The sequence below is a fragment of the Dryas octopetala genome, chromosome 7 (genome assembly GCF_963921425.1).
Source record: "Dryas octopetala chromosome 7, drDryOcto1.1, whole genome shotgun sequence".
NCBI classification, from domain to species: Eukaryota; Viridiplantae; Streptophyta; class Magnoliopsida; order Rosales; family Rosaceae; genus Dryas; species Dryas octopetala.
In genome coordinates this window covers 3867001-3888135 of record NC_141372.1, presented here as the reverse complement: position 1 = coordinate 3888135, position 21135 = coordinate 3867001, and the positions used below count along the sequence as shown (strand labels likewise).

General features: G+C 35.4%; 4 protein-coding genes across 7 annotated transcripts; 1 reads left to right on the top strand and 3 right to left on the bottom strand.

Moving 5' to 3' along the window:
- Window positions 1–21: 21 nt before the first annotated feature.
- LOC147278639 (serine carboxypeptidase-like 7) lies at window positions 22–3847 on the bottom strand. 4 transcript variants are annotated; one of them, XM_086250795.1, is made up of 14 exons: window positions 3600–3847; window positions 3177–3328; window positions 2684–2760; window positions 2432–2554; window positions 2092–2194; window positions 1903–1940; window positions 1606–1707; window positions 1400–1486; window positions 1132–1290; window positions 914–985; window positions 708–859; window positions 479–592; window positions 347–392; window positions 22–219 (listed from the first exon to the last, which is right to left on the bottom strand). In XM_086250795.1, the coding sequence occupies exons 1-14, from the start codon at window positions 3761–3763 to the stop codon at window positions 136–138; spliced, it is 1473 nt and encodes a 490-aa protein (XP_086106921.1). In that variant the 5' UTR covers window positions 3764–3847; the 3' UTR covers window positions 22–135. The 4 variants fall into 4 exon arrangements, with proteins under 4 accessions (XP_086106921.1, XP_086106919.1, XP_086106920.1 ...); XM_086250793.1 differs by having other exon boundaries at window positions 708–829; window positions 3600–3846; XM_086250794.1 differs by lacking the exon at window positions 347–392 and having other exon boundaries at window positions 708–829.
- A 4887-nt stretch (window positions 3848–8734) lies between these two features.
- On the bottom strand, window positions 8735–13247 carry LOC147278638 (peptidyl-prolyl cis-trans isomerase FKBP62-like). The gene is made up of 12 exons (XM_086250790.1): window positions 12789–13247; window positions 12324–12671; window positions 12082–12162; window positions 11909–11989; window positions 11340–11534; window positions 11152–11241; window positions 10860–11035; window positions 10275–10397; window positions 10032–10178; window positions 9766–9893; window positions 9206–9326; window positions 8735–9097 (listed from the first exon to the last, which is right to left on the bottom strand). The coding sequence occupies exons 1-12, from the start codon at window positions 12985–12987 to the stop codon at window positions 8972–8974; spliced, it is 1815 nt and encodes a 604-aa protein (XP_086106916.1). The 5' UTR covers window positions 12988–13247; the 3' UTR covers window positions 8735–8971.
- A 1659-nt stretch (window positions 13248–14906) lies between these two features.
- On the bottom strand, window positions 14907–15772 carry LOC147278637 (uncharacterized). Its single transcript, XM_086252400.1, has one exon. It carries the CDS (start codon window positions 15625–15627, stop codon window positions 15118–15120), a length of 510 nt encoding a protein of 169 aa, XP_086108526.1. The 5' UTR covers window positions 15628–15772; the 3' UTR covers window positions 14907–15117.
- Window positions 15773–16953: 1181 nt separating this feature from the next.
- LOC147278636 (alpha/beta-Hydrolases superfamily protein) lies at window positions 16954–18957 on the top strand. The gene is made up of 2 exons (XM_086251009.1): window positions 16954–17425; window positions 17947–18957. Exons 1-2 carry the CDS (start codon window positions 17004–17006, stop codon window positions 18842–18844), a joined length of 1320 nt encoding a protein of 439 aa, XP_086107135.1. The 5' UTR covers window positions 16954–17003; the 3' UTR covers window positions 18845–18957.
- The last annotated feature ends 2178 nt before the right edge of the window (window positions 18958–21135 follow it).

Sequence of the window (21135 nt, the reverse complement as noted above, 5' to 3'; positions counted from 1 at the left end):
TTTCGTCAAATATAAACCTGATTAGCAACATAATTGCTTTTGTTGATTGATGGCATTGTAATACAAAGGCATAATGACATGCTCTCTCACATTCTGCACAAATTCGCTCTGCACTGAGGAACCTTTGAAAGATAATTACAGGGGATCCCCAAATATCCACCTTGTAAACATATTCAGACATTCTTCCCCCTTGTACTCAGGAGCTGTGTGTCCTGCCCCCTGCACCAAATATAACCAAACAAAAAAAATAAAATAAAAAGATTGAATTGAATCGAGACAACTGATTGAATGTGAATCTTCTTGTCACATTCTGAGTGAGTAAAAAAATTGAAACAAATGATCTTGCCTTCGCGGTCGCATACGTCATCTTATTCGAATAGGTCCTTGTATAACTACGTCCCAAAATTAAAGTAATTCCCATTAACTCAATCCCAAAATCAAAGTTTGAAAGTGTGATATACATAATGTGAGTACTTACCCTGCAATTTGACCTTGGACAATCCATGGTCTCCAGTCATCAGTAATGGAATAATTTAAGGATCTAATCCATGCTTGTGTGGCCAAGAATGGCACCAACATGTCATGGTCTCCACTGGAATTAATGAAAACAAAGAAAATAAAGTGTAAGAATTAATTAATTAAACGACACTTAAATATCAAAAAATAGAGTGTATATTTATATATATGATCTCAATTCGATCTCACACCTGTATATTAAAGAGCGATAGAGCCCTTTGTCACTAAGCTTTACATGGTACTGAAAGCTGCTGAGAACGTCATGGTTATAAGGCATATCGTAGTTGCATCTTTGCCATTTCCCTATACTTCCCTGCAGCACTAGATTCATGTCGCATGTCATCTCCGTCTAACTTTTACCTTCTTAAATCTTTTTTTAGTATCACCCTAATCGTACCTCTTGTATGTGAAGGGCTTTGTAGACGTAAGGATCATTGGTCCAATATTGTGAAAGCAAATAACCATAACTCTATATTCAGAAAACGGCAAAATTCGTCATTACATATATCAATATCTTATATATTAGAAATAAATTAGATTTGAACAAATGAAACAATATCGCATTATTTGGCGAACAAAATTTAGTGATTTAATAAAACAGATAAGGGAAGTTACGCGACAGCCTAGTGTAGGAAGAGGCGATTCCGAAGGGAGGAACATATGATAGTTGTCATTGAGATATCTTCTTTTACCAAGCATCTCTTTTGGCTTTGGGGCAATGAGACCACTGCAGTATCGTTCCAAAATATGTGCCCGATTAATTTCTGAAGTACACTGTATAATAGATAGACAATATTGTAACACTGTATGATATGAAATCTATTTTAGGAAGATAAGTAAGATGTAGAGGTTAAAAAAATTAATGTTAGGGTTTCATGTATACCTTATCATAAGCCTGCATATCTTTCAAACACTCTGCATTACTAGAGTCTATGTTTTGATAATCTCCTCTGCAACTTCTCAGCAAGGACTGGATAATGCCAAATTAAAGTTAATCATCTTTTTGTTTTACAATAATATTATAGTTTCTTGTTTTCTTATTTTTGATTTTTTGGTTGAATGATGGTAGGAGATTAAATCAGTACGTACCTGGTATAGTTCATCAGAAATAAGTCCCATTCCATGAGCAAATGGGATTGCTGAATTCACTTCATCTGATCGCACTGTTACTGGGTTCCCAAGTATGTAACCCTGCAATTAACCATTTGGAAACCACTACATTAATTATTTAACTGTAGAAACTCATTGATCATCAAGTACTGCTTTCCTAATCTTCCATCCATTTTCCTGTTTTAATTATATCAGTGACATGGTTGTGCTTAATTGTGACATAAAATTCCAATCACAAAGAAGCAATAGGAGATCAAGTGAAGTATAATTAAAAACCTGGATATTTATCATCGGTTTAATGCCTTCTTCATTACCTGCACTGCCAAATTTTCCATCACTCCCATTCATTTCTTTTTAAAAGGCTGTTGATCAGTTGATCACAACCATTAATTGCAGCTGTATTCTATGTTTTTGTGTTTCCCATTTTCACATACATATCAAATTAACTAGCCGTTATTTGCATACCATTTGAGATTTGCTGGACAAGAACAGGGACAGGAATGCCAGAATATGAATCCCCACCGATAAAGACAGGATTCGACATGAATTCTGGGTGATCAACCAGCCACTACAAAGTGCAATTGAACAAATTCATAAGAAGAAGAAAACTTATAAGCAATTCTTTCTAACATAGAACCACTAATTGTGCTATAAGCTAGATCAACATGTCATTGATCAAAAGCTTAAAACTAAAAACCTTGTCTATGAGGTATTGAGGTGTAAGGGGTTGGATAGTTTTGTTTCGTCTACAATCAGATCAGATCATTAAGACCCCAAATCAATTGTTGTACTAAAATTTGCATACCTTCCTTAGGAATTGGAGGGCATGTTGCACTTGTTCCAAATCACCTGGCTGAGAAGCAAATGAAGTTGTTGCATAGGAAAAACCAGTGCCAACTGGGGAGTCTAGGAAAATTATGCTAGATACCTGCCATTCAATTCCAAATTCACAATGCCATATATATAATATATATATAAGTAAAAAGGAGTATTTTTCTTCTAAATTAAGGTATTGCTATGATGATTTTTAGTATAGATGGACTATTATTATGATCACCTTTGTCCATGAATGTGGGTTTAAGATTAAGGTAGGTAAACTGCCATTGTACTGCTCTATTTTAAAGTTCAAAGGACCTACAAAATGAAGAGAGGTCAATTAATGCATGCAGTCTCTGTGAAAGAATCAAAGTACAGTGTCTAAGCCTAGCTAGCTCTTGGACTGTTAAAAAGAAAGCCTCATTTAAATTTTAAGTATCAAACAAAAACTAAATCAAAATGATACTTGTGGATGTGGTCCCCTGTTACGTTTGATTATTCTCTTTATGACTTATGTATAGTGAATGTTTCCATATATTTATAGCAAAGGAGTAAATGTTAAAGGGTTACATTTTAAGACTACACTATGTACCATATATCTGATAGAGGTGAGACTCGTTTATACTAAGTTGTTTTCTTCTAAACTTTTTAGAGTCACTATGTGGTACAAATTATTCCATGCATAGCGAATTGGGTAGCAATGTTGGTTGTGTTAGCTAGGTAGTAGTGGTTACCTATTTCAAAGAAAAGGGCGGTGAGGGAAGAGCAACCAGGACCACCAGTTAGCCAAAGCAGTAGAGGATCCTCTTCCGGGTTCCTCTCCGACTTCACCAAGTAGTAGAAAAGCTGCACCTCCTCTGCTTCTGATTCCCCCACTCCCACATACCTACAGACAATTCACAACTAACATGAATATGTATAATAAATTTCTTACTTCATAGTAACCGACTGAACATTACTATATATATATATATATATTGTTTGAAATTATTTTATTCATCTATTTATTTAATCAAAGTTTGATAGTTTAATGGTTTTCGATTTGTTTAATTTTTTGCAAAAATAATTTTGAATATAGACGTAAAAAATAGACAAATCCCTTCAATTAAATTGTTTGAGGATCCCTTAATGGGAGAGGTTTGTATATATACACATACCCGGTTTCGAGTTGGAAAGGAAGAGGTCCCTGGATCCCAGGAAGAAACTTAACCACTGATGAGTGAGAGGCTGCAAGCAGCTGTGTGCAAACCTGTGAAAGAAGTAGAACTAGAAGTAGAAGCAGCATACGATTATGGCCAAGAGAAGAAAGCCCTGCAGCCATGGGATTTGATATTCAATGTCCTTTTCTATGTGTAACAGTGTACTACATTCTACGGTTCTAGTACTACTGCTACAAGTATATGTAATATGAAACTCAACCTCAACGTGCGGTCTTATTGTGAATACAGTGGCTTAAAAAGTCTGTGGCCTAAAATGGGAGGTGCATGATAATGAAAGCAACGACAGACTCATAACTAAATATTATTCAACCATCATATGGAACCCGATAGAAAGAAAACAAGTAAAAAAAACTAGACTGACAAGGAAATAATAAGTTGATTTATGTTTTTATTTAAGAAAGAAAGAGACAGCAAAAATACAAAAGATAGTTTATAAAACGAAAATCAAAATCAAATTAAAAATATATATTTAATCTGTTCTCCTTCCGTTTGTTTGCCTCTTTCATCTTTCCCACTTTCCTTCTTAATTCAAAACAAAATAAGAACAAAAAATTATGGCTAAGAGTTGTTTTATAGGGTATCTCAAGTTATTCCTTAGGACAATTCAAGTCGTTCCTTGAAAATTTCAGTTCGTAGCTCAAAGAATTTTAAATATTTATACCCTTTATGCATTTCACATTTTACCTAGTAACATCCCAAGTAATGTTTTGACACTTCTAAAGTTATACCCTAGAGTACGTTTCTCAAGTCGTTCCTTAGAACATCTCAAATCGTTCCTTAGGGCATCTCAAGTCGTTCCTTTTCAATTCGTATCTCGAGACATTTTAAATATTTATACCTTAAATGCATTTCAAATTATACATAGTGACACTTCAAGTCATGTTTTGACACTTCTAAAGTCATACCCTATAGTTTCTCAAGTCGTTCCTTAGGGCATCTCAAGTCGTTCCTTGATAATTTCAGTTCGTAACTCGAAGCATTTTAAATGTTTATACCCTTGATACATTTCAAATTGAACCTAGTAACATCTCAAGTCATGTTTTGACACTTCTAAAGTCAGACCCTAAAGTTTCTCAAGTCGTTCCTTAAGGCATCTCAAGTCGTTCCTTAGAGCATCTCAAGTCGTTCCTTGAAAATTGTAGTTTCTAGCTCGAAGCATTGTAAATGTTTATACCCTGCATGAATTTCAAATTCTATTTAATGACATCTCAGATTATATTTTAACACTTCTAAAGTCATACCCTAGAGTTTCTAGAGTTGTTCCTTAAGTTATCTCAAGTCGTTCCTTAAGGCATCTAAAGTCGTCTCTTGAGAATTTCAGTTCGTAGCTCGAGACATTTTAAATGTTTATACCCTTGATGCATTTCAAATTGTACCTAGTACCCTCTCAAGTCATGTTTTGACACTTCTAAAGTCATACCCTAGAGTTTCTGAAGTCGTTCCTTACGGCATCTCAAGTCGTTCCACGAAAATTTCAGTTCGTAACTTGAGACATTTTAAATATTTATACACTTGATGTATTTTAAATTGTACCTAGTGACATCTCAAGTCATGTTTCGACACTTCTAAAATCATACCCTAAAGTTTCTCAAGTCGTTCTTTAAGGCATCTCAAGTCGTTCCTTAGAGCATCTCAAGTCACTCCTTGCAAATTGCAGTTCGTAGCTCGAAGCATTGTAAATGTTTATATCCTGGATAAATTTCAAATTATATCTAGTGACATCTCAAGTTATGTTTTGATACTTCTAAAGTCATACCCTAGAGTCTCTAGAGTCATTCCTTAGGGCATCCCAAGTCGTTTCTTAGAATTTCAGTTCGTAACTCGAGACATTTTAAATGTTTAACCCTTGATGCATTTCAAATTGTACCTAATAACATCTCAAGTCATGTTTTGACACTTCTAAAGTCATACCCTAGAGTTTCTCTAGTCGTTCTTTAAAGTATCTTAAGTCGTTCCTTAGGGCATCCCAAGTCGTTTCTTGAAAATTTTAAGTGTTTATACTCCGGATGCATTTCAAATTGTATCTAGTGACATCTCAAGTTATGTTTTAACACTTCTAAAGTCATACCCAAGAGTTTATAGGGCCGTTCCTTAGAACATTCCAAGTCGTTCTTTAGAGCATTTCAAGTCGTTCCTTAGAGCATCCCAAGTCGTTCCTTAAGAATTTCAGTTCGTGACTCGAGACATTTTAAATGTTTATACCCTTGATGCATTTTAAATTGTACCTAGTAACATCTCAAGTCATGTTTTGACACTTCAAAAGTCATACCCTAGAGTTTCTCTAGTCGTTCTTTAGAGCACCTTAACTCGTTCCTTAGGGCATCTCAAGTCGTTTCTTGAAAATTTTAATTGTTTAAACCCTTGATGTATTTCAAATTGTACATAGTGACATCCCAAGTCATCTTTAAACACTTCTAGAGTCATACCCCAGAGTTTTTCAAGTAGTTCCTAAGGGCAACTTAAGTCGTTCCTTCAGGCATCTCAAGTCGTTCCTTGAGAATTTCAGTTCGTAACTTAAGGCATTTTAAATGTTTATACCTTAAATATATTTCAAATTGTATTTAGTGACATCCTAAGTCATATTTTAACACTTCTATAGTCATACACTAAAGTATCTCAAGTCGTTCCTTAGGGCATCTCAAGTTGTTCCTTAGGGCATCTCAAGTCGTTCATAGAGAATTTCAGTCCGTAGCTCGAGGCATTTTAAATGTTTATACACTTAATGCATTTTAAATTGTACCTAGTGACATCCCAAGTCATGTTTTGACACTTCTAAAGTCATACCCTAAAGTTTCTCAAGTCGTTCCTTAAGGCATCTCAAGTCGTTCCTTAGAGCATCTCAAGTCATTCCTTGAAAATTGCAGTTCGTAGCTTGAAGCATTTTAAATATTTATAGCCTGGATGCATTTCAGATTGTATCTAGTGACATCTTAAGTTATGTTTTAACACTTCTAAAGTCATATCCTAGAGTTTCTAGAGTCGTTCCTGAGGGCATCTCAAGTCGTTCCTGAGGGCATCTCAAGTCGTTCCTTAGCGCATCTCAAGTCGTTCATTGAGAATTTCAGTTCGTACCTCGAGACATTTTAAATGTTTATACTCTTGATGCATTTCAAATTGTACTTAGTAACATCTTAAGTCAAGTTTTGACACTTTTAAAGTCATACCCTATAGTTTCACTAGTCGTTCTTTAGAATATCTTAAGTCGTTCCTTAGGGTATCTAAAGTCGTTTCTTGAAAATTCTAAGTGTTTATACCCTTGATGTATTTCAAATTATACCTAATGACATCCCAAGTCAAGTTTAAACATTTCTAAAGTCATACCCTATAGTTTCTCAAGTAGTTCATAAGGGCAACTTAAGTCGTTCCTTAGGGCATCTTATGTAGTTCCTTAGGCCATCATAAGTAGTTTGTTGAGAATTTCAGTTCGTACCTCGAAGCATTGTTAATGTTTATACCATTGATGCATTTCAGATTGTACCTATTTACATCTTAAGTCATGTTTTGACATTTATTAAGTCATACCCTTGGATTTCTAGAGTCGTTCCTTATGGCAACCCAAGTCATTCATTGAGAATTTCAGTTTGTAACTCAAGGCATTTTAAATGTTTATACCCTTGATGCATTTCAAATTGTACTTAGTAACATCCCAAGTTATGTTTTGAAACTTCTAAAGTCATACCCTATAGTTTCTTAAGTCGATCATTAGGGCATCTAATGTCGTTCCTTAAGACATCACAAATCGTTACTTGAAAATATACGTTCGTAGCTCGAGACATTTTAAATGTTTATACACTTGATGCATTTAATTTCTACCTAATGACATATCAAGTCATGTTTTGACACTTCTAAAGTCATACCATAGAGTTTCTCAAGTTGTTCCCTAAGGCATCTCAAGTCGTTCCTTAGGACATCTTAAGTCGTTCATTGAGAATTTATGTTCGTATCACGAAGTATTTTAAATGTTTATGACCTTGATACATTTTAAATTGTACCTAGTAACATCTCAAGTCATGTTTTGACACTTCTAAAGTCATACCCTAGAGTTTTTTCAGTCGTTCATTAGGGTATCTCAAGTCGTTCCTTAGGGCATCCTAAATCGTTCCTTAGTGCATTCCAAGTTGTTCTTTGAGAATTTCAATTCGTAGCTCGAGGCATTTTACATGTTTATACTCTTGATACATTTCAATTGTTGTGCTGTAAGAAAAATCACTTTCAATTGTACTATGAAAATAATCAGCTGTGAAGTAAAGCAGTCAAGCGTTTGGTGAACTTTATTTTCAAAAGTGTTGTGGGTATAACAAACAGTATCTAAGTGTTTGGTAAGTTTTTGTGTTAAAGTGTTGTATTTATGTATAATGACTAATATAAAGATGATGATAAAAATATTGTTCATTAATTTCCTGATTTAAAAAAAATTATTTTCATTTGTATGTATTATTTTTAGGAAAAATTTACAAATAGGTTTCATTTCAGGACATTAATTTTGATTCGTGTTAATGAATGACACATATTTTTATTTTGTGTCAATTAAAAACTATGTTTTATCTCTATTTTGGCCCGATATTAGACGCATCAAAACTCCACCAAACCTAGCAAACTTATATTTGGTTTAAAATTATGTATCTCCTCTTTACAACCATATAAAAATTACTCAAATTGAACATTTACAACTTTACATAATTGACCCAAAAATGGAATAACCAAAATTATCCAATGATAGGTTGACTATTGACAAAGATAATTAAAGAGGAAAAGAACATAAGTTGTAATTTGCGAAATAAAAAGGGAGGGTTTCACTGGTATTAAAAAGTTTCATTAAAAGTAACCGGCAGCTTTCATTGGAATCAGTTTTGGAAAGCTGCCTCTTGGCCGCTTCTCCAAATTGCTGTGGAATGGCCTTAAATTTTTTCAAAAGCACTTGTTTATCATTTTAGTATTTTACCAAACATATTTAAGAGCTAAAATTAAAATCAATTCATATAATTTTTAATTTTATAACAAAATCAGAAGAAAAAAAAAATGTTATGGCTATGAGGTTGGAACACTGAGTAGAGAAGACAAAATTATTGAAAGGACCCCACCCAAAGCTACTGGTACTTTGTTGTAGGCATTGATATCCGCGTGTTTGTGAACTACATTCATTGTTCTCACCAAAAAAAAAAATGCATTCATTGTACAAAGAATAGTTCAAATTACTGTAAATATGATGCATAACAATACACACCCTAATTTTCCTTTTTCCTATTCCTAACACCTTCATCAGTTGCCTCTCTCACCACCCTGCACCATACACAATTCATGAGCCATGATCAGATTTTTTTACAAGAATCAACAACTCCACTTTCAGAAGGAGAAGCCAAAGAAGTATCAGCAACTATTTCCATTGCCACAGCCTCATCTTTTTCCTCATTCTCTACTTTCTCGACTTTTAATTTCTGCCATTATAGTAAAGAAACTCAGTTAAGATGGATCTTGATGGCTAATTTACAATATTGTCACTGGAATTATTAACAGCTGATGAGATGCAAAAGGCAATCAATCACCTTTGTAGCCAAAGATGATTCCTTTGTCGTACGCCAAAAGATGTTTGTGTAGAGCTTAGCATCCCTCTTGTTGCTTTCAACTTGAAGTTTTTTCAAATTCCTCTCAATCACCTTGACCTCCCTGAAAAATTGAAAATAAAAAATGCAATTCTCCAAGGAGTACAGAACGCCTTCAAAACAAATTGTACAAATAAGGGCCCGTTTGGTATCCTATTCAAGAATTAAGATTTTTTTTTAAATGTGAGTTTTCAAAATCAATTTTTAAAATTTAAAAACTTGTTTTGTATGAAATTTGAAAAAAAAACAAATTAAAAATATAAAAATGATGGCAGCTAAGGAAAAAGGAAGTGTAAAAAAAAATTGAAAAAACGATGTTTTATCGTTTTTAAAAAGAGATATGTTTTTTAATTTTTTTCTAAAAATTATTTTTGAAAATGGTCTACCAAACACGTTTTCTTGACTAAAACTTGTTTTTTGGTTTTTGAAAAAAAAAATATAATTTTTTTAATAGAATACCAAATAGGCCCTAAGGGATTCATAAAATCAGCCTTCCTAGTTACCTGTTATGAGGATCAACCTCAAGAGCTTTCTTGACATCTAGTTCAGCTAAGATCAAATCTGCAATTTCCATGTAGGCTTGTGCCCGTCTGTACAAGGCTTTTACATTGTGGAACTCAACATCAAGAACCTGTAGAAGATCCACATTTGGAAGATATGATGAGATTTCTCCTAACATTCTTTCCTTTAATTGTCAAGAAACATATAGAATGATTAAAAGCCCATGAACGTTACAAGATGCAGAAAAGCCATCAACCATTTTTTTTACCTTTGAACATAACTTGATTGCTTCCTGAAAGTCTTTTAACTTCAGGCTACATGCTGCACCATTCAACCAGCAAGACACTCTTAATTCTCTAGCTAGCTTTAACTCATCATTCCCAAAGTTTCCATCTTCACTAACATAGTCAGCAGCCTGAGAGAAGAGGAAAAGCAACAAACAAATCTGAAGTTTATTAAAATATAACCCTAAGGAAGGTCTATTTGGAAAAAGAAAAATGCACACAGTTACCTTATCATATTTTTTTCCTGCTTGTTGATACTTCCCCTTTTTAAAGAGAAGATTGCCTTCCTCTTTCTTCCTTCCTGCTGCCTCAATTTTCTCATGATTACTCATTTCCCATGGTGCTTTTTCCTTCTCATAAAAAGTAAATAGTATTAAGAAGATCCTATCATGAACTTGAGAATTTAGAGATAGAAGCCCAACCAACAAGATTAATAGTATCATACATATTATAGATAAAATTTAGTATTCACAACAAGCTACTTCTTAACCATTCTATAATTTTATAGGGAAGATTAACATAAGAAAGTATTATACATTACCTCACTGTTTCAATCAAATGTGAGTGTAAAGCCAAATGCTTCAAAACTTGTACCAAAAAGTAATGAAATAGAAAAAGATGTGCCTTCTATTCTAGCTTATGTTTTCTATGTATTCAGATCAAGAAAAAAAAAAACTTTTTGTATCTATATGAATTTGACATGTATGATGACTATAGAAATCAATTACCCAATGAATTTGGAATTTTATGAAATATAAAGTTCTTGGAAAATTATCATTTCAAATCTCACAGTTTCATCAAAATGGTATTACCTTGATAAAATCTAACATTTCAACTTCAAAGACTATATTTGAACATGGTGGAACTACAGCCAGGTCCCGCCTTACTTCAACACTTCCAAACCCAAAATCAGGATGTATGGTCAACATTGCCCGCTCTCCCTTTTTCATTGTTGCAACAGCTCGGTCTAAACCAGCAATAACTTGTTCTACAGACAGTAAGATGCAAGTATTAGCCAGAACATTTTGAGCTTTCTTCTTGATTATTAGACAAAAAGATGCAAATAACATAAAAAAGGGATATAGTAAACTTAGATCAACCGACCTTCATCTGTGATAAATTCCAAAGGCTGCTTTCCATCTATTCCTTTTTTCTCAAAGATGGTGCCATCTTCAAGCCTACCTATATATCTAACTGCAGTAGTTGGAGAGCGTACAACAATTTCAATTTAACTAGTAGAATTATGTGATTTTTACAGGTTCATCATGTGTTTGAAAACAAAAACTACTTACCTGTAACAGTTGCACCTTCCTTGGCAATCAATGTGCCTTCCCCTTCTTTCAAAATCTTCTTGAATACCTTGGCATCACCAGTAACATCAATAACAGGCTTGAAAGACACCAACTCTATATCAATGTTCAGCACAGAACTTGGAGGAACAGCATGAAACCCATTGTTTGCACCCCTCCCCTCCTCTCCAAAGGCATCTGCAATTATTTATCATGTTTCAAAGTTAGAACATTCATTGTTTTTCTCATTTTTTCTAGAATTGTTAATGCCAATCATGAGCTTCAAAGATTGTTAGAAGAGAAGGATTTATGATTTTCAACAAATTCATCTGGCTGTCATGCACAGCCTAATGAAGAAATAGACAACGATTCACTAAAGCTAAATGCATGAAAATACCGCAATTCCCACCATGTTTCTCTCTCATTTCAGCTAAACCATTGTCTTTGCAAGACATCTCTCTAAATTTTAGCACACTTATGATACTCCAACAAACATCCTCCTCTGCGGACATACCAAAGACGACACCCTTAATCTGACATAGCAGTTTGATAACAAGGATCCGAAGACATACACTGAGGTTGAACAATTAATCTGGCCTTCTCTCCCGTCTTCATTGTCATGATTGATTTTGGCAATGCTGGACAAAAATGACCTGAAACACAAACACACGCCAAGTTATTTTATCGCAAATTAGCATAATGACAAAATGAATTGCCTTTCCCCATTGAAACCATAAAAAAATACCATCTTTCACATAGAATTCAATTCCTTCTTCTGGTGTTTCAGCAACAACAGTGCCATCGACCAACGCCACCCGATACTTGACTGCATTAACAACAAAAAATTCATTGTCATCGATCGCTCTACAATTTTGAATACCATTACGAACACTCTAATTGAGGTTGACATAACTCTTATATACTTATAAATTATAATAAACAAGAAAGAAAACATATTTATTACATAATGAGACATCATCAGAGTACCAAGAACTTCATCCAAATCGCCAGGCCGCTCGTTCCTCTCTCCTTTCTCCACAATTTTCTTCACAATCCCGCCATCTTTGCTCAAATCCACAACCGTAATCCACAAAACGAGTTCGACTTCGAATCGAACTACAGCATTGGGAGGCACAACGCCGTCTCGGCCACCAACACCATAGCCGAACTCAGCAGGTAATGTGAACAATGCAATCTCCCCCTTCTTCATAGTGATTACGCCATGGTCGATCCCCTTCACTACTCGACTCTCACCAAGCTTAATAGTGAGGGGCTCGCCTCTGTCTCTAGTGGACTCGAACTTCGTTCCGTCCAGCAAAGTTCCGACGTAGTGCACTGAAACAATCAAAATCAATTTTCTCTGAAAAATTTAAATTTTAAAATAATAATTAATTAATTAAACTGAAAATAATAATAGCCTATGAATTTTGTGAGTGATGCGTTGTCACTTACCAGTGGCTTCGTCACCGAACTCAGGGACTTCATAGCCGAGACCGCGCCTGAGGAGCTTCTTCTTGATACCGGAGGTACCGAGCTCTCTCTCTTCGCCGACTTTGAGAGGCGGTGCTGATTCGATCACCTCACCGGGTTCCTCGTCGAGGTTGTCGTCGTCCTCGATGTCCGACACGTTGGTGGCTTTCTCTGATCCCATGGTGGAATCTGGAGTCCAAGCTATGGTAGCACGGAAACTGTGATTTTTTTGCGGGTGAGATTAGATTGGTGTGAGTCTGGGGAGCGAGGCGCTGAGCCGACAAGGCTTGGCGGTGGTGCGGTTATGTCATATGTGGCGGGACGGGAACGGTCAGTGATTTGGTTTCGTGGCAAAGGTAAGGGTGTTTTAGTAATTTCAGCGTATGGAGTCTTTCTTGATTGTTCCAAAACTGTGATTGAATGACCAATATTCCGGTGGCGTAAAAGCCCATAGATTCTTGTGTTTTGATATGGACCTATTCAGTACACAGCAATCTAGCTTTTATGATGTGTTTATTACATAAACACCTCCTAAAATTTTTTATATTTTTACATATATTTTTTAAGATTTTAAAAATTACAGCGATGATCCCTTGAGGTTTTAAATTGTTTTCATATAACCTCTTCTGTTAAAATTCTGTCCAAAAATATCTTCAAATGATAAATTTAACTTTAGGATTTATTTACACTAATACCCCTTAACGTTTATCATATTTTCTCATAACCCTTAAAGGTTTTAGCCTTTTTTCATGTTACTCCTCAATTAGAAACATAAGTGACATAATCTTGTAAATACTAAAATAACATTTACAAAGTGAAAATAAAGTTTCTCAATAGTAATATTTCTTTTTTACATATTAAAAGATATTGTTTTTGAAATTCAACTATTAGAATTTATTTGTCGTATTATATATATTTATGAACATATAAATTATCTTTCTAGAATATCACCTCATGGGGTGTTTTGGTAAATTCTAAAACCTTAGGGGGTTATGTGAAAAAATAATTAACCTTAGGGAGTGTGCATGTAAATAATCTAAAGGTTAAATTTGTCATTTAGAAATGTTTTTGTGATGATATCATCAATTTTTGGACAGAATTTTAATGGAAGGGGTTACGTGAAAACGATTTAAAACCTCTGGGAGTCTCAGGAATGGATGTAAAAACACAAAAAAATTTAGGGGGTATTTATGAAATTAACTCCTTTAATGATTTAACATTATCCTTGTTCACTTGAAAGAGACAAATGTCCCAATTAGAAAACAAAAAAATACAAAGACACGTCACATAATGTGTCGTATTACAATTGCATTTAAAATATTCTCTACTAGAAAAATGCTCTAGAATATGATTTGAAGTTTAGGGAGCGGTGGCTTTGAATGATATGACTTTTAGAAAAATCAATTATCATTAGGTGGGCTTCTCAATCATAGGGCTTTATAAAACAAAATTTGTATTTAGAGTTTAGGCTACTGAGTTAGGTAGCACCATATTTAATAGAGATCATTTTTCTCTAACCCTTTTTTTGTTGTGTGTGAGTCGACTGGATAGAGAATATAGTAATTGTATACTAATAGCCCCAAGTTTCTTCCACCTTTTGCTAAGAATCACGTAATTTTCCCATGCGTAGCACCCAACAAAGACATTTATACTTGTATATCCATCAAGAAATGAATTTTGAGATACATCAATGGAGGATTGGGACAACATAAATCTGTATTTTTTGGAGTATCACTTTCCCTAGTTCTTAATTTATGAAGAAAATGAAAAATATCACTACCATTTTATTACCCATTCTAATCTTGACTATACTTAGTCTTATCTTGGCTATACCTTTAAAGAATAAGCAAACTAATGATTAATTTTTGTAGTTTGACCAAATTTAAACTTGCATCTTTGTAAAATTCGTGAATGAAGTTCATTTCCGTCTGTTTTTGTTATAATTTTTGTGACTATAGTTTCATTAACACAAAAAATAGACAAAAACGAACCCAATTGACCAATTAGGCCAAAAATGATGCATGACTGCATGAGTGCAAATTGGAACCAACCATAGAGACCATATGTATCTTTTGGCCAAAATGCATGCCGAGTGCAACATTGTTGAAAATTCTGGAATTTCTTACTCATTGCACAAAAGAAAAGAAACCACTCTTTTTCCTTTCTGGACTGATACAAACAAACAAACAACTTCACAGTTCACACTGATACCCTGTTCTAAATTCAAACCCTTCAAAATCTGTACATACACTTTCAATGACAGCAGAAACTGAATTCAAAACGCAGCCGTTTCGATCATCGATGATGATGATCAAAACGCAACACTTGTCTTGGTAACAGCGCAGCTTCTGCTTCTCGGGTACAACAAGTCCGCCTTCTTCACACCAGCACCGCCATCTTCATCAAAATCACACGGCCCATCTTCGTCGATCCGGCCCATGGCCACACTGCCACACTTGGGCAGGGCCACCACCTTGGAACCCAACGACGTCGTGGTGGCCGACCGCCTCATCATCTGCTCCTGCAGAATGGCGTCGACGTCGATTCTGGTGCCGTAGCTTCTGGCAGAGGCGGCTCTGATCAGCTCCGAGAAATCGTCAGTACCGTCGCTGGACCGAGACGACGACCTGACACTGAAGCTTTTGGGCAAGCCCGACGAGAATTGGGCACCTGGGACTCCCATGGAGTTACCATAGTTCACTCTTTCGGCATAATCTGTCATGCTCCGGACGTAGAAGTCCTTGGCTTTGCTCAGAGCTCTGATGGGTACAGTGAGAATTTTCATGAACTTGTTTTGGTTGTGTACCTTGGTGCTTCTCATTTTGCACTGATTTTAAGAAAATTCAGGTAAAATTTGTTGAGAGAGAGAAAGAGGTGGGTGTTTTGGGGGGTGTTGGGTGTGAGGCAATACCGCAATATATGGTTTTGTAGAAGAAGCAACGTGGTTGAGCAAAGTATGAACAAGAAAGGGGGTGGGTTTAGACTTTTCAAAACCCACGGGAATAGAAAAACCAGAGGGATAAGAACAAGAACGTGGAATGTGCTAGAATTAAGCTTTCATTAATTGCAATTATATTATTAAGTTGGCGAATTTTGAAAAGAAGCTTTTAGTTGACTATACGGGGGAATTCAACAATAAAGATTTGACCTCTTCTTATCCTTTATGTTGTGTTGCTCTCATCCATTTGATGAGTCATATGGTGGCCGAATCAATGGTCAAAATTTCATACCAACTGTACTTCCCTTTCTTGTAAAAGGAGCTTTTTCATGGGCAAGGAGGATCAGCTTGATAACAAAAAATTTATTCAATTGCTGACTGTAATAACTGGAATCCTTGGATTCGTGTTCTCAGCAGCATGGCCATGGCAGACATTCAACTCTGTCACTATGAAATGTTCTTGACTAATAACAGTAATACTAGAAATACCTCATTTTTTATACCACATTTCTAATATAAAATTTACTTATAGAGAGAGTAGGGGATGCTAATATGAGGTTTTTCAAAAGCCGGCCAGCATTTATATAATTGTGGGCGCCCATTTTATGTTTGTTTCTAAGAAAACTGCTTAAATTATTGCGGATTTGCAGGTACCAGTCACATTCAACGTGCTTGTAATTAGCATGGACACCTTAGTTTGACTTCAGAAGAAGTAGAGGAGAATTTGGAACCTCTGGAAGAATCAGAATTCCTACAAGTTATAAGTGAGACCCTTCTCTAATGCCCAACAACAAAAAGATGCAGAAACATTGCTGGGGATGTGAGTGAGCGATCAAATACTCGACGCCCATTTGAGCACTGAGCGTTCAAACCCTCCTCACATTTTGTATTAATCCCACATTTTTGTCCCAATTAAAGAAAAATTCAGTTATAAATATGGTGTGTTCGTAAAATACTATAAAAACTGATGTTGGAACAAACAGAGACTGAGAATATATATAGGCCCAAGCCCAAAGTTCAATACTGTGCTTCACTTAAAGACCAACATCGCTAGCTTACTGACAAAGGCCTCAAGGCCCAAACCAGATTCTCCATTCTGCTGTTGGGCTATGTAATAAAAATTACCATTTACATGGCCCAAACCAAACTCCCCTTTCGTTATCCTATGCTCTGAAGCCAATAGGCTCTTGCACTACGTATCTCATTCTCTACCACAAATTGCAGAGCCTGCAGGTGCAATATGCAGCCAAAACGTGCTCATGCTCACTGTCTCACACAAAGAAGAGCAAATTATGAAGGAACTGGGATTGAAACTGGTGGTGCAGGCCGTTTCAATGGCTGTGATGCTGCACACGTGTCTAGCAGGCAGTAACCTCCACCCTTTGATCTTAATACCAGGGAATGGCGGGAATCAGCTAGAAGCCCGGTTGACCGCCGAGTACAAGTCCTCTAGCCTGCTCTGCAGCCGTTGGTACCCAATTCGGAAGAACAAGGACGGTTGGTTTAGACTGTGGTTCGACTCCAGCGTCCTCTTACCTCCCTTCACCAGCTGCTTTGCTCAGCGAATGACGCTTTATTACGACTCCGTTTTGGATGATTACCGCAATGCCCCTGGGGTCCAAACCAGGGTCCCTCACTTCGGCTCCACCGAGTCCCTTCTCTACCTTGACCCCAATCTCAAGTAAGAAATATATGGCACTTGATCTTGTTTATAAATTGGAGTCCTTTCTCCATCCAATGCAATATGATTGAAAGTTGTTAGTGTTATGATCGTGGATCAAATGCAATAATTATGACTCAATGCTCAATAATATATAAGTAAACCATCACATCTAGATAGGTACACTTGATCTGTTGTACTCGAATGGTAAACTTATTAATTGACTAAATTAGAGATATTATTTGTGTTGAATCAGAATTAGTAGTGGGCAGTGGGCACACGCTAGTTTATTGCCCAGCAGTTCTTTAAAATATAAATTTCAAGCTATTTTCTTTACCAAACAATCTGATAAAATTATAAGATACTTATGTTGTTATGAACCATATATTTGAAAGAAAATCAATATAATCAATAGTTTTATATTTATCTCTGCCAATATATGCATGATATATATCCAAACAAGATAATATTTATACGTAAATTTGATGAAATAGGTTTAAAGATAAACTTAATTTTGCACTAATAGGGTTACATTTATGTAGGCACATCACAACATACATGGCACCCCTAGTGGAATCATTGGAAAATGTTGGGTATGTTAGCGGCAAAACCCTGTTTGGAGCCCCGTACGATTTTCGATATGGTTTGGCACCAGAAGACCACCCATCTCATGTTGGGTCCAAGTTCTTAGAGGACCTAAAAGATTTGGTAGAAAAGGCAAGCACTTCCAATGAAGGAAAGCCAGTCATACTTGTCTCACACAGCTTGGGAGGGCTCTTTGCTCTCCACCTCCTCAATCGAAACCAGCCCTCTTGGCGCCAAAAGTTCATCAAACATTTTGTTGCACTCTCTTCACCGTGGGGTGGCACTGTGGAGGAGATGCTCACATTTGCTTCAGGCTATTCACTTGGAGTTCCACTAGTGGATCCATTGCTGGTGAGAGAGGAGCAGAGGAGCTCAGAAAGCAATTTATGGCTGATGCCTAATCCTAAACTATTTGGTTCTAAAAACCCTCTTGTAATAACCCCAAATGCTTCATATTCAGCCTATGACATTCCCCAATTTCTCAATGACATTGGATATCCCCAAGGGATCCATCCCTTTAAAACTAGGACTCTGCCCTTAATGGAGCAGCTAATGGCTCCTGGGGTGCCCATTACTTGTGTTATTGGAAGGGGTGTGAAGACTCCAGAGACTTTGTTTTATGGAGAAAATGGTTTTGATGAGCAGCCTGAGATTGTTTATGGGGATGGAGATGGGACTGTGAACATGGTGAGCTTGTTAGCACTAGAATCGCTTTGGTCTGATGTGAAAAATCAAACCCTGAAAACGATCACAGTTGAGGGTGTGTCTCATTCGTCCATACTCAAAGATGATGGTGCACTTGATGAAATAGTCACAGAAATTTCTGGAATTAACTCTCAAGTTCAGTTTTATTGAGAATGTAAATTGTATAAATGTATAATGAACTAGGCCCTAAAATGCCCAACATTAACTGTGTTTGAGATATATTAAAGTAAGTACATCAATAATTGAAAGGACAGTTTGTAACACATCAAAGGTTCTAAATTCTGGTGTGTCACATATATGAAATGGTAAGATTGTAATTGTTATAAATAAATGATTCTTTTTTTAAAATGAGGTTTTGAATTCGAAAAAATATTAATAAATAAAATACTAAATCATATTGATTGATATTTGAGATGTTTTAATTTGTTTTGGTGCATGTAACATTATTTGGCTCAATAAACGAAGATTGGTGGAGTTTGGAGTAGGAGGAATGGACTATTTTGTTGAAGTCATTGATAAAAAATGCAAATATCCCATTTTTAAAGGAACCCAAAAAGTATTTTCGTGATACATTACTTAAATAATATAGGTTTACACATAATGAGAAGATTGGTTGAGTCTTTGTGACTTGTGAGTATCAACAAGAAAAATGTATAATCTAGGCATAATTTGTACCCAAAAAAAAAAAATCTAGACATAATTTATTCAAATGGATTTAAAATTTTAAACAATATAAGTTATTTGAAGATTTAACCTTAAGTTTATATGAGCCGATCATAGTCCACTTCCAATTTTCTAATAAAAATTTATCTATTTAAAATTTCATAGAGTTAAATATAAAAATAGTCCATGAACTTTACAATAAATTTTAATTTAGTTAACTAATTATAAAAAAGTGTCAATTTGGTCTACAAACTTTTCAAGTTGTACCAAATAAATACAAACGTTAACTTTCATGAAAAATTTAACAAAAACTGGTCATATGTACATCAAGTGACCACATTTTTAGGGGCATTTAAGTATGTTCATTACATTTTTATATGATCAATTTCGTTAACGTTTGTACCTCTTTGGTACAATTTGAAAAATTCATAAATTAAATTGACACTTTTTATAATTTGTGAACAAAATTAAAAATTAGTATAAAATTTATAAATCATTTTTGTATTTAATCTTGAGAATTACAAGCCTGTTGTGATATTATAAATATCTCTTATTTTTCCAATTTATTTTTTAAATTTAGAAAAAGTGCACATAAATTTCGCTAAATTATTTAAAAAGAAAAGCATAGAAAGTTGGGGGAGACCAGAAGCCCGTGGGGGGGGACCCACCAGAGCGTGGCTTTCATAAAGTGCCAGGCTGCCAGCTCGGTGGTTTGTTTGACCGATTCTGAGAGAGAGAGTCTAAATATTTGTAATTTTAAGCTTTTCCGGTGTCCGGTTTGACCACTTTCGTGTCTTTGGTGAATGCAGAGTGCGTATCCTCATGCACTGGCTTTTTTTCGCCCAACCACATCCCTCCACGTGGCAGTGGGAACCGTGCGTCTCAGTCTCAAAGACACTTTTTCTCTGCCTTAAGTCTCATTAATTATTAATTAAACTGTGTTGACGTACTGCGTTGGTTGCAGAGAGGATTGTTTAAAGCGAAGAATCAAAGTGACATGTACTGGGAAGTAGAGATTTGACTGATAAATAATAATAATATTCTCTTTTTCTTTTTCTATTTTTCTCTTTGTTCTGTTCCAGTCTTGCAGAGTACACACACACCTACAGGTGGTCTGGTGGTGTGACATAACATAATAAACAGTGGCTAATGCTGTTGTGGACTAGTGGCTTTCTTTTTAAGAGAAGAACTTGCCTGCACCCCAATTACACCAGCTGGCATCCCATCCAACCCTCTACTAATTGCCTCCTCTTGACAGCAAGGCTTGTGATTATCCACTCACCCCACACACATACACATCAATAATCCATGACTGATGACCCCACATTCAATACTTCTACTTTTTGGGTACATCATAAAGTAAGTGTAAGGCTCAGCTTACATGATATTTATGGTTTGGTAGTTGCCTAGTTGGTGAATGGTGATTATACATATTCAAAATTTAGTTACCCTAAATTTTCAAGGCTAATAAGAGAGTAATTGGTGGAATTTTTTCTCCTTATCCAATAAATAATAGTTATATAACTAAAAATATCGCACACGTGCATTATGTATACACAAAGAAACAAGCGTTACAATACTTAAAAACTTATAAATAAAAAATTACAATACTTGAGCAAAAATAAGGCATAACAATAGTACATTCATTCATATCCAACAAGAAAAGATTTTTAAAAAAAAAAAGTGATGGCAATATCGTATAAAAAAGAAAGTGAGGTATACGATATTATAATGGACAACTTTTTTCCTTTCGGGTATCCCTTGGAGATAGACGACAG

Coding starts and splice junctions, on each gene's coding strand:
- LOC147278639 (XM_086250791.1), bottom strand. CDS start 3,763: ATGGCTGCAGGGCTTTCTTCTCTTGGCCATAATCGTATGCTGCTTCTA. Junction 1,708..1,902: donor AACCGATGATAAATATCCAG/GTTTTTAATTAT, acceptor GGTTAATTGCAG/GGTTACATACTTGGGAACCC. Junction 986..1,131: donor TTCCTACACTAGGCTGTCGC/GTAACTTCCCTT, acceptor TTCTGAATATAG/AGTTATGGTTATTTGCTTTC.
- LOC147278638 (XM_086250790.1), bottom strand. CDS start 12,987: ATGGGATCAGAGAAAGCCACCAACGTGTCGGACATCGAGGACGACGAC. Junction 12,672..12,788: donor GTTCGGTGACGAAGCCACTG/GTAAGTGACAAC, acceptor TGATTGTTTCAG/TGCACTACGTCGGAACTTTG. Junction 9,894..10,031: donor CAATCAAGTTATGTTCAAAG/GTAAAAAAAATG, acceptor GATCTTCTACAG/GTTCTTGATGTTGAGTTCCA.
- LOC147278637 (XM_086252400.1), bottom strand. CDS start 15,627: ATGAGAAGCACCAAGGTACACAACCAAAACAAGTTCATGAAAATTCTC.
- LOC147278636 (XM_086251009.1), top strand. CDS start 17,004: ATGCTCACTGTCTCACACAAAGAAGAGCAAATTATGAAGGAACTGGGA. Junction 17,426..17,946: donor TACCTTGACCCCAATCTCAA/GTAAGAAATATA, acceptor ACATTTATGTAG/GCACATCACAACATACATGG.